Consider the following 12064-nt stretch of genomic DNA (forward strand, 5'->3'; position numbering starts at 1 on the left):
TGGGGGCAGGATAAATGGGGAATCAAGGGCTTGAAGGGGAAGTTCTGAGGGTGAGTGAGGACAGTTAGAGGGCTAGATCCTGAGGACCTTGGCTTTGTGGAAAGGATTTTTTTTCTTTATGTGGCTTGAGCAAATTAGGAAACACTAATTTTTCTTTAATTTTTTTTAATTTTAGTTTTATTTTTTAAAGATTTATTTATTAAAGATATTTTTTGTCCTTAATATTTGATTTATTTGTTATTGGATAAAGACAGAAAGAAATTGAGAGGGGTGAGGAAGACAGAGAGGGAAAGAGACAGAGACATACCTGCAGACCTGCTTCACCACTTGCGGGGGCCAGGAGCTTGAACCCATGTCCCGTGCACTATAATGTGTGCATGTAATCAGGTGTGCTACCATCTGGCCCCTCTTTTTTAATTTTTCTTTATTTATATTTTATTGCCACTAGGGTTATCAAGGAGGCTAGGGTTATCTTTAGGGTTTCTTTATTTATATTTTATTGCCACTAGGGTTATCAAGGAGTATAACATGTATACTCAACCAGGTGCATCACCACCTGGCCCCATCATTACACTTTTTTAAAATTTATTTTTGATAGACATAGAGAAATTGAGACAGCATGGGTGCTGGGCTAGCATGGAGGTGCCTCTTCCCTGGCGTGTAGGATTAATTAATACCCTGGAGGCAGGGAAGGTCTGGAAGATAGAAAGAAGATAGATCAAAGAAATGGAATGGGTGGGGATTGTTCAGACAAAACAATGATTATGTAGATAGGCCATAGTATCAGTAATGCAGGGTGCTTTGTGAGCTCTGTGGAGCTCAACCATATCCTCACAATTTCCCGACACATGGGGTTATAGGGAGAGGAAGAAAGACATCTGAAGCACTGTTTCACATTCCCCATTCCCCTGTAGGTAGGGATTGGGGCCTTGAACCTGAGTCTTTGAGCACTATAGAGTATGAACTCTACTAGGTGTGCCACCAGCCAGCCCTACCATTATACTTTTCAAGCAGGAAAGCACAGATGGAAGTATGTTTGTGGTGAAACCAGTTCCAAGCTCCTTCCCTTGCACCAAGCCAGCTTCTCAAGGCTCAGTCTTTGGGGAACAGTACTGCCAGGACAAATCCAGGCCTGAAAGGGAGGGAGAGATTGAGATCTGGGCTAACCAGCCCCTGTTCCTTTGCAGTGACGAAGCTGCAGGTGAGCAAGTCAAAACGAACACTCACCCTAGTGGAGAACAGACCCATCCAGCTCAACTGCTCCGTCAAGTCACAGACCAGCCCCAACTCACACTTTGCTGTGCTCTGGTACGTCCACAAGTCCTCGGATGCTGATGGCAAGCTCATCCTCAAGACCACCCACAACTCGGCCTTCGAGTATGGCACCTACGCCGAGGAGGAGGGCCTGCGAGCCAGGCTGCAGTTTGAGAGGCATGCCTCTGGGGGCCTCTTCAGTCTCACCGTGCAGCGGGCCGAGGTCAGTGACAGTGGCAGCTACTACTGCCATGTGGAGGAGTGGCTGCTGAGCCCCAACTACGCCTGGTACAAGTTGGCAGAGGAGGTTTCAGGGCGCACGGAGGTCACTGTGAAGCAGCCAGGTGAGGACTGAGGTGCAGCCATCCTGGGGTGGGGTGGGGTGGAGTGGGAAGTATAGCGCAGAGACTGCACAGGTGGGAATGGGACTTTGTGGGTGCATGATTGTGCACTGCGGCACCCCCTCTTGTCTCCCCCACGTCATTTTAGGATCCCTCCCTACTAGGTGCTTTCTGGCTTCCCTCATCTGCTTCCTCCTTCTTCACCACCCACCCACAATCCAGGGCTGGGGCTTTCTGTTCCCTAACTGAAGAACCCTTTAGCCCCCCAGACCTATGGAAATAACTTTTAAAAATTATTTATTTATTTATTTATTCCCTTTTGTTGCCCTTGTTTTTATTGTAGTTATTTTTATTGTTGTTATTGATATCATTGTTGTTGGATAGGACAGAGAGAAATGGAGAGAGAAGAGGAAGACAGAGAGGAGGAGAAAAAGTTAGACACCAACAGACCTGCTTCACCGCTTGTGAAGTGACTCCCCTGCAGGTGGGGAGCCGGGGGCTCAAACCAGATCCTTGCGCTTTGCACCACGTGCACTTAACCTGTTGTGCTACGACCCAACTCCCTGAAAGTAACTCTCGTTTGGTTCTCAGACAGACAGATGGTATCTGACCTCTGCCATAAGTCTGCTGCCTCTGCAGGCCCCAGCTCCACTTCTAGACACCTCTTTATGTTTAAAAGTCCCCTCCCTGTCATTTCCTTTTCAGGCTTTAGCCCTACCCCTTGGAGCTATCCATTTGGATACATTTGGATCATCCCCTCTTGAATACACAAAGGGAGATCTTGCATGCCACTCTCCTCCTCCTCCTCCTCCTCCTCCTCCTCCTCCTCCTCCTCCTCCTCCTCCTCCTCCTCCTCATTGAAGAACTAGGGTTTTGAGAACATTCCAGACAGTGCAGCCTTAAGGTCTCCCTCCGCCTTTCATCCTTAAATGACTGTTGTCATAGATCGGTCTTCCTGGTGGGCAGTAGGGCATCCCAGCTCCAAGCCTTTGCTCGTGCTGCCCTTTGTTTACAGTGCACCTCTCCGGCTGCATCTCCAAGACTTTCACTCAGCCCCACCTCTAGAAAACCTTCCATGATCCCCCTCCCAACCCCCCCAACCTCAGAGTTCCTTGTAAACCACCACTGTATTGTTTGTTTCTCCTCCACTGTATTGTCAGCTCTTGGAGGTCAGAGCTATGTCACTGCATGTACAGCCCATTTTAGTACCCTTCATAAACACTCTTGGAATCAGGAATAAGTGAGTACTTTCTCTGAATAACCCCCCAGGCCTTTAGGACTCGCTGTCATCTTAGCCTAGAGCATGCTGGCCACATATAATTCATTCATCAGACTTGTCCTCAGGGAGGGGCTCCTTGCACATTTCAACTCTACACCCTGGTCACTCTGCCTCCCGGATCACTCCCCACCCCTCTTCCCAGCACATGTTACCACCTGGCCTTTTACTGACAGTCATGCCTCATGTAACACTGTTGCTACCACCAGTGGACCACATGTGCAGGCATGGCCCCAGCAGACTCTGCTTCACAGCCTAGATATATTCTAGACTGTGCCACCTAAGCATGTGTAAATGACACTCTATAATGTGTGCACAGTGAGAAAACTACCCAATGACATTTCTCAGAAGGCACTCTTGTCCTTAAGCAGTGCATGCCCAGCACTTGTATAGATTTATCATTTCTTCCACTAGACTTGAAGCTGTGTAAGTGAACACAGGCACTTAAATTTTCTTCACTCTTCTATTCCCACTGCTTCTCTCTAAGAAGCCCCATAAATAGCCCGTTCATCAGTAAATAGAATCAGTGAAGTCCAGATGTGACCCAGCTGTGCTGAATGCAGTGGGGTCACTCCCTTCCTTTTTCTTAGGGTATTGTATTTCTGTCTTCATCTCCTTCTCCTTCTTGCTCTATTTTGATAGGCAGAGAGAAATTAAGAGGGATTGTGGGAGACAGGGAGAGAAAGAGAAATAACTTCAGCACTACCTCACCTCTCTCGAAGTTTCCATCCTGCAAGTGGGAACGAAGGGCTTGATCAAGCCCAGGTCCTTGTGCATGACAATGTGTGCATTTCACCAGGTGCACGTAGCCTCCCTAGGGTATTGTGTTTATAAAACTGTTCCAGTCTAGAGATTCTCATTGGCTGCACCACTAGTGGCATTTTGTGCTAACCTTTCTGGTGCATTAAAAAGGAAGCTTTGGTCTTAATGATTTCTGCTGGTATTTCCAGTGACCTCTGCCCTGTCTTCAGGCCAGTCCCTGGGGCTTTTGAAAACTGAACGTTGTTTGGGGGCCCATAAATGTTCTCCTTTCAAGTTTCTGTTCTTCCTCTCTGTTTTCAGTTCTAATCATTTTTTCTGCTGGAGATGCCTGGTCATCTCAGGCCCCACTGTTTCCTCTTAGTCACCTTCCCTCCTTTCTCTTTTCTTGGCTATGCTGGCTGAAATGAAGAGGTTCTTGCTGGAGTTTAGAGGGGATTTTCCCAGGTGAGATGACAGACTTTTCCTGAGCTGACTCAGACAGTACAGAAGGACTATAAGGACCTTTGCCAGAACACATTTAGTGAGATCTCTGTTGATGGGGAATACTAATAAAGTAAACAGAAAACTCTCAGTACTCCATAAACAACACATTTCCCCTTTTTCAGTTGAACTTTTTTGGCATATTTGTTATTTGCCCCCACATACTTCTTTGTTTTCTCACCTTACTCCCTCCCCTTCCATTCTTCTACAATTATGTTAACTTTATTTATTTAATAGGACAGAGAGAAGTTGAAAGGGAAGGAGGATAGAGAAGGGAGAGACAGAGAGATACCTGTTTCACTATTTGTGAAGCTTTTCCCCTGCAGTTGGTAGATCAGGAATTTTGAACCTGGATCCCTGTGCATGGTAATATATGCACTTAGCCAAGGGTGCCACAGCCCCCCCTCCTCCTTTATCTTTCTAATGAAAAGGGCTATGAATATGGAGCTTTGGGAAAAATACCAGGAAAAAAAACAAAGAGGACACAAAGAAATAATCTAGAAACCTAGAGAATACCAGAGTTAGCACACACACACATGTACACAGTGGAGATGGATTATTTAAAATTTATTTTTAAAATATTTTAAAATGAGGGACCAGGCAGAGGTGTACCCAGATGAGCACACACATTACCACACATGAGGACCAGGTTTAAATCCCCAGTCCCTGTCTACAAGAGGGAAGCTTCATTTGTCTCTCTTTTTCCCTCCCTGTAGCTACCTCTCCTCTCTCAAGTACTTTCTGTCCTAGTAAAAAAATAATAATAGGGGGGCTGGGCGGTAGCGCAAAGGATAAAGCGCACATGGTGCAAAGCACAAGCTAGGACCGGCATAACAATCCTGGTTTGATGGGAGTCGGGCTATAGCACAGCAGATTAAGCGCGCAAGGTGCAAAGCGCACATGGTACAAAGCACATGGACCGGCATAAGGATCCCGGTTCAAGCCCCTGGCTCCCCACCTGTAGGAGTTGCTTCACAAGCGGTGAAGTAGGTCTGAAGGTGTCTGTCTTTCTCTCCCCCTCTCTGTTTTCCCTTCTTCTCTCCATTTCTCTCTGTCCTATCCAACAACAACAACATCAATAAAACAGTAATAATAACCACAACAATGATAAAAAACAACAAGGGCAACAAAAGGAAAAAGGTAGCCTCCAGGAGCAGTGGACTCATGGTGCCTTGAGCCCCAGCAATAAAGGAGTCAAAAAAAAAAAAAAAAAGAACACTGGTTCGAGCCCCCAGCTCCCCACCTGCAATGGGGTCACTTCACAAGCAGTGAAGCAGGTCTGCAAGTGTCTATCTTTCTCTCCTCCTCTCTGTCTTCCCCTTCTCTCTCCATTTCTCTCTGTCCTATCCAATAACAACATCATCAGTGGCAACAGTAATGACAAGGTCAACAAAATGGGAAAAAATAGCCTCCTGGAAAAGTGGATTCATAGTGCAGTCATCAAGCCCCAACAATAACCCTGGAGGCAAAAATAATAATAATGATAATAGTAATGGAAAGAAAGAAAGGGGGGAAATGGCTACCATGAGCCATGGAATTGTAGTGCAGATACTGAGCCCCAGCAATAGCCTTGGTGGATATATATATATCTTTTTTGAGGGCTAGCAAAACAGTACAGTTCACCTGGCTAGTGTGCCTGCTTTGCCATGTGCATAACACAAGTTCAAACATGGACCCCACTGTACTGGAGGTAGCTTTGCTGCTATGGTGTCTTTCCCTCTATCCAGCTGAAAAAAAGATAGCCCAGAGCAGTGAAACCTCAGTCATGACAAAAATAATATGCAATAAATAAACAAATAAATAAATAAATTGTGAGTGACTGGGGAAATAGCTCCAGTGGTAGAGAGCCAGGCTTCCATGTCTGGGGTTCCCTGTTCTACTCCTAGCACCACATGTGCTAGGGTCATGCTTTCTTCTCTCATTCTCCTATAAAGATCTATCTCATTTGAAATAAATAAACAGAATCTTTAAAAAATACTTTGGATTTTTTAAATACAAAAGTAACTACAGGCATTGTGAAGTACCCTGACAGAAATTTAAAAGTTTCCTAGCTCACAGTTCCATCAGTATCAGTCTTTAGAAATTAAAAAAAAGGAAAAAAATGATTTATTTATAAGAGAAAGAGAAGAAACGTGAAATAGAAGTGCAGCTTCCTTCTCGCACATGCAATACTGAGACTCGAACACAGGGCCTGCAAGTCCAGTGCTCTAGCTGCTATGCAGCTACCTGGGATTTTCCATCAGTATTAGTCTTCACTGGTGTCAGATCAGTTCTGCTGCCATTGGTAGATTTTTTTAATTAAATCTTTTATTTATTATTTAATGAAAGTGATAAAGAGAAAGATACAGAGAGACAGAGCGAGAGGGAGAGAGAGAGAGACAGACACTAAAGCACTACTCAGCTCTGTGGATTGGACCTAGGACCTCAGAGCCTCAGGCATGAAAGTCTTTTGCATAAGCATTATGCTGTCTCCCCATTCCAGGTGTAGACTTTTGTAGTGAAGATAAGAACTGTGATGCTGACCCCACCAATGTGTCCTGGAGCTCAGCTTCCCAGAGACACACCTTACTAGGGAAAGAGAGAGGCAGACTGGGAGTATGGACCGACCAGTCAACGCCCATGTTCAGCGGGGAAGCAATTACAGAAGCCAGACCTTCTACCTTCTGCGACCCTCAACGACCCTGGGTCCATGCTCCCAGAGGACTAGAGAATGGGAAAGCTATCATGGGAGGGGGTGGGTTATGGAGATTGGGTGGTGGGAATTGTGTGGAGTTGTACCCCTCCTACCTTATGTTTTTGTTCATTAATCCTTTCTTAAATAAAAAAATTAAAAAAAAAAAAAAAAAGAACTGTGATGCTTTGGGCTAACTCTCAAATATAATAAAGTGGGTTTCCTCTAATGTTCCTTCATGGTTGACAGCCCAGTGTACTATCACGTGGCTAGTTTTTAAATGTATTCTGGCTTTGAGAAGGGTTGTCACTATTCCCTTTCCTGTCCCTCCCCATTAATCTCCTCCCCAACAGCCTCATGCTATTTGGTGTGCTGTCATTTCTGTGTTTAGTCGTCTACAGTTCTGGCTTGGCTTCTCCTGAGCATTGGTGTCCAGGAAACTTAACTGAGATCAGTTGTAACCCTAACATTGAACTAGAGGGGTCAGATGGTGACACACCTGGTTGAGTGCACATGTTACCATGCACAAGGACCTGGGTTCAAGCTTCTGGTCCCCACCTGTGGAGGAGAAGCTTCATGAGCAGTAAAGCAGTGCTGCAGGTATCTTTTTCTCTCCCTGTCTCCCCTTTCCTTCTCAATTTCTCTCTGTCTCTATTCAATAAATAAATGACAAATGATTTTGAACTTGAAGCTCAGGTACTCGGACACACAGTCAAGGAGCTCTGAATGTTTCTCAGGTACCCTGCGGACAACTTTTTGCACTCATTAAAGGACCAAAGTGGGGTGTTAGGGTAGGGGTGGGGGTATTCAGGTCCTGGAAGAAGATGGCAATGGCGTAGGAGGACCTAGGTGGGGGTTAAGAGTGTTATGTAGAAAGCTGAGAAATGTTACACATGTACCAACTACTGTATTTCACTGTCAACTGTAAACCATTAATCCCCCCCCCAATAAAAAAAGAAAAGGGGAGTTGCTGTCTTGCATCTTGAAGATTCTGGAGTACCTTCTCTTAGACAGGGTGCACGTCTCATTGCTGACACCTCTTTCTTGCCCATTCCAGACAGCCGCCTGAAACTCAGTCAAGCCCATGGGAACCTGTCAGTGCTGGAGACACAGCAGGTACAGCTGGAGTGTGTGGTCTTGAACCGTACCAGCACAGCCTCCCAGCTGCTTTTGGAGTGGTTCGTGTGGAAGCCCAACCACCCAGAGCGGGAGACAGTGGCACGCCTGAGCAGAGACACCACCTTCCACTATGGGGAGCAGGCCGCCAAAAACAACCTGAAGGGGCGACTGCACCTTGAGAGTCCTGCCCCCGGTGCCTACCGCCTCTTCATACAGAATGCCGCCGTGCAAGACAGTGGCACCTACAGCTGCCGTGTGGAGGAATGGCTGCCCAGCCCCAGCGGCCTGTGGTACAAACGGGCGGAAGATACAGCGGGGCAGACGGCTGTCACAGTGACGAGACCAGGTGAGGGGGCATGTCCCAGACCTCTACTCCCTTCATCAGCTCACCAGCAAGTGTAATATTGTATGCTATGCATGAGGTTCATTTATTTGTTATATTATTTCATCTATTATTGCCTTCTTTTTAAATTTAATTAATTTATTTTGGATAGAGACAAAGAGGAAATGAGAGGGAAAGGGAAGACAGGGAGGAAGAAAGAGCCAATTGCAACACTGCTTTACCACTGGTGAAGCTTCCTGCCTGCAGGTGGGGACCAGGGACTTGAACCTGGGTCCTTGTGCATGATAATGTGTGCACTCAACTGGGTGCATCACTACCCTGGCCCTCTTGTCATTTTATTGGGAGGTTAATGGTTTACGGTACAGTTATTGACACATGGATACAATTTCTCATCTCTTAATGCTTGGTGTCTTGCAGAGACACTCTCACCCCAAACCTACGTCTTTTTCCACCATCATGCACCAAGACCCAAATGCCCTTTCCATACCCTCCCTTCACCTCCTTCCTCAGAATCTTTTGCTTGGTGTATTACACCAAGCCCAGTCCTCATTTTACTTTTGAGTTTTCCCTTTCTGTCCTTGTTTCTTAAGGCCCACCTGTGAGTGAGATCACCTGGTATTCATCCTTATCTTTTTGGCTTATCTCTCTTAATACAGTTCCTTCAAGCTCCATCCAAGATGAAGCAAAGGAGATGGCCTCGTCATAACAACTGAATAGGATTTCATTGTGTAGTGTATTAATGAATATAGTCTGCAGTTCAGTAGTTAAGCATTGACAGTTTGCATTTACGTTCAACATTGCCTTGGCTATAAGGGCAATCTGGCTGTGACATCTGTCACCCCATAGATTTCTAGGGTTGATTTGGCTGATCTGGCTAGCTAGGTGGGTTTCCCTTTGCTCCCTCACCTCTCAATGTGTATCCCTCTTGAAGCTGAATGATCAGTTGAAGAAGAAGGCCTACTGCAAACAGAGATGGACCAGTCTTTGCTCAAGGGTATATAAGTAGCCACACTTCCTTGCTAGAACCCCCAAACAACCTCTCAACATTGCCTTAACTGTTTTTGCTCTAGCAATTAGAAAGTTTTACATCTGGTTTTGACCTTACATGATTCCACTGACTTAATCTTTCTTTGTTTCTTTTGTTAATTTATTTCAGTAGTGACAAAGAGAAATAAAGAGGGTTGGGGAGATAGAGAGGAAAAGACAAAGAGACACCTGCAGCACTGCTTCACCACTTGTGAAGTTTTTCCCCTGCAGGTGGGGGCCTAGGTCTTTTTTCTTGCCCTCCCCTCCTTGTTTTTTTAGTAGTAGGGCTCAAATCTAGGGCTTCTCATACATGTGATGCATAAGCTAAGCTGTATCCCTGGCTTCAGTTTCTTTTCTTTTTAATTTTTTTAAATTTTATTTATTTTCCCTTTTGTTGCCCTTGTTGTCTTTTTATTGTTGTTGTAGTTATTGTTGTTGTTATTGACGTTGTTGTTATTGACATTGTCGTTGTTGGATAGGACAGAGAGAAATGGAGAGCGGAGGGGAAGACAGAGAGAAGGAGAGAAAGAGAGACACCTGCAGACCTGCTTCACCACCTGTGAAGTGACTCCCCGGCAAGTGGGGAGCCCGGGGCTCAAACCAGGATCCTTACGCCAGTCCTTGCGCTTTGCACCACGTGCGCTTAACCCTCCACTGCCCGACTCCTTTTAATTTTTTTATATTTATTTATTTTCCCTTTTGTTGTCCTTGTTGTTTTTTATTGTTGTTGTAGTTATTATTGTTGTTGTTATTGATGTCCTTGTTAGATAAGACAGAGAGAAATGGAGAGAGGAGGGGAGACAGAGAGGGGGAGAGAAAGATAGACACCTGCAGACCTGCTTCACCTCCTGTGAATTGACTCCCCTGCAGATGGGGAGCCGGGGGTTCGAACAGGTATCCTTATGCCGGTCCTTGAACTTTGCGCCACATTTCATTTTCTTAATTGTGATAACATTTAGTAATTATTTCTGCAATGCTAAGAATCATTTCTTGTTAACTCATTCATCAACTCAAGAAGTAGGACAGTGGATAGAATGCTGGCCTTGCAATCCTGAGGTTCCTAGTTTGATTCCCAGCACTGAATATACCAACATGAGACTCTAGCTTCTGTCTCTCTCTTCTAAATAAATTATAAGTCTTTATAAAAGAAAATGCATTCTAATTTAGACAAGTTGAAAAAGTCTTGAAACAGTAGCTATGCAGATCAAATGATTAAACACGTGGGTTTTCAGTGGAAAGGAGTTGATTCACATGCTCTAAGTAGAAAAAGAAGATATAGCTACAGTTTCCCTCTCTCTCACTTCCTAATCATCTTATTGGTACTAATGACTATTTTAGGCGGCCTTGTACTTCTCTTATCTTCATTATTGTTTCTAAAGTACCTAAATTCATATAATTACTAGGTATAATCATCACTCCACATTCAAACGCATAATTGAAGCTCAGAGGTGCAGTGTTCCAGTACCCTTGGTAACAACATTAGATCATCATTCATTGGTATCAGAGCAAAGAGTCAGGGACACCCCCACCCCCAACTCCGTGGAGCAGAAACAGATTTGTGACTTACATTGGTGGGCAGATTCAGTTGTGTTTGCTGGCTTAGCATGCCAAAGTTCTGTGTGTGATCTCAGGTACTGCTGGAAGCAGCAAGGGGCTTTCCCATCTAAGTTGGTGGCTATTTCTTTCTTTGGTGGGTCCCTGTAGCCTCACTCAAACTGTGCCAGTCCCACACAACCTGGAACACACTCCCAGGGGCTGAGACAGGGGCAGTATCTCACTCTCTGGCCCTTGCTTTCAGAGGATGGAAATCAGCTATGCATGATTCGCTGGTGTTTCCGGTAAGCTTTGTCTTTCTTCACTTGGGTACCTAGAAACTGCTGCCAATATTCCTTCAAAGGCAAAAGTGTAGGTGTAGCAGCCCAATCACCTTCTTCACTGAGTCACTGAAGCCCCCAAGTGGAGTAGGAGGAGACAGGTGTTTGTGGGGTGCCAGCTATAACCCAGCCACTTAGGAAACCCAAGTTCACTCCTCCAGCTACAGCAAGTGGGGCATTTGCTGATGAGATGAGCAGACGGGAGAGGGAACCCCAGCTCTCTTCCACTTGCACATGTGCTCCCAACATGTCCTTGGACCTGGAACCCCTGCCAGCCCCCACCCCCGTTCGTTCCCTGATGAGCCAGATGAGCAGCCTGGACCTACCAGCCAGCTTTCCCTTCTCACACTTATTCCATATCATCACACACAAACCAGAGGTCAGTGGTCAAGGTCAAAGGAGTCACTCAGAAAAAACATAGGGCCAGAGGTTGTTGTTTCTGGGTCTCCACTACTCTGCGCTAACTTTGTCAGAGAGAGAGAGAGAGAGAGAGAGGCAGACAGAGACAGGTGAAAGGAAAAGATACCACAGCACTGAAGTTTCCATTGGCCTGTGGCCTGACTCAAAACTGGATCACACACACTCAATAGCAAAGTAGGTGCACTATGCAAGTGAACTATCTTCCAGGCCTTGAACTCCTTTTTTTGGTAGTTCATGCCTGAAAAAGGTATACTAATTAAGTCTGAACAGGGTCATGTTTTGTTAGGGATAAATTAAGGTAAGCAGAATGGGGGGGGGTTCCCCCTTGAAACTCCACTAATCTGTCACAGACAAATGTCATAGTGAAGAACCACAGAGTCTCCATCAGATTTCAGGCAGAGCAAGCATGTATTGAACAAAGATAGATAAAAGAGAGATACATGTACAGAAAAATTTAGGCTTTTGAGAGTGAGACCTTCCTAGTTTAGAGGGTCTGGG

The 12064-nt window shown here is 45.4% G+C and overlaps 1 protein-coding gene across 7 annotated transcripts in view; it reads left to right on the forward strand.

The window, feature by feature from the left end:
- The window catches only part of IGSF3 (immunoglobulin superfamily member 3), a 128756-nt gene that overhangs the window by 106469 nt on the left and 10223 nt on the right, over window positions 1-12064 (forward strand). For all 7 annotated transcript variants that reach the window (XM_060201821.1, XM_060201822.1, XM_060201823.1 and 4 more), the window contains 2 exons: window positions 1188-1598; window positions 7842-8249. In XM_060201821.1, coding sequence (XP_060057804.1) covers window positions 1188-1598; window positions 7842-8249 — 819 coding nt within the window. The remainder of the gene's footprint in view (window positions 1-1187; window positions 1599-7841; window positions 8250-12064) is intronic.

This window comes from Erinaceus europaeus, chromosome 11 (assembly GCF_950295315.1).
Source record: "Erinaceus europaeus chromosome 11, mEriEur2.1, whole genome shotgun sequence".
Lineage (NCBI taxonomy): Eukaryota > Metazoa > Chordata > Mammalia > Eulipotyphla > Erinaceidae > Erinaceus > Erinaceus europaeus.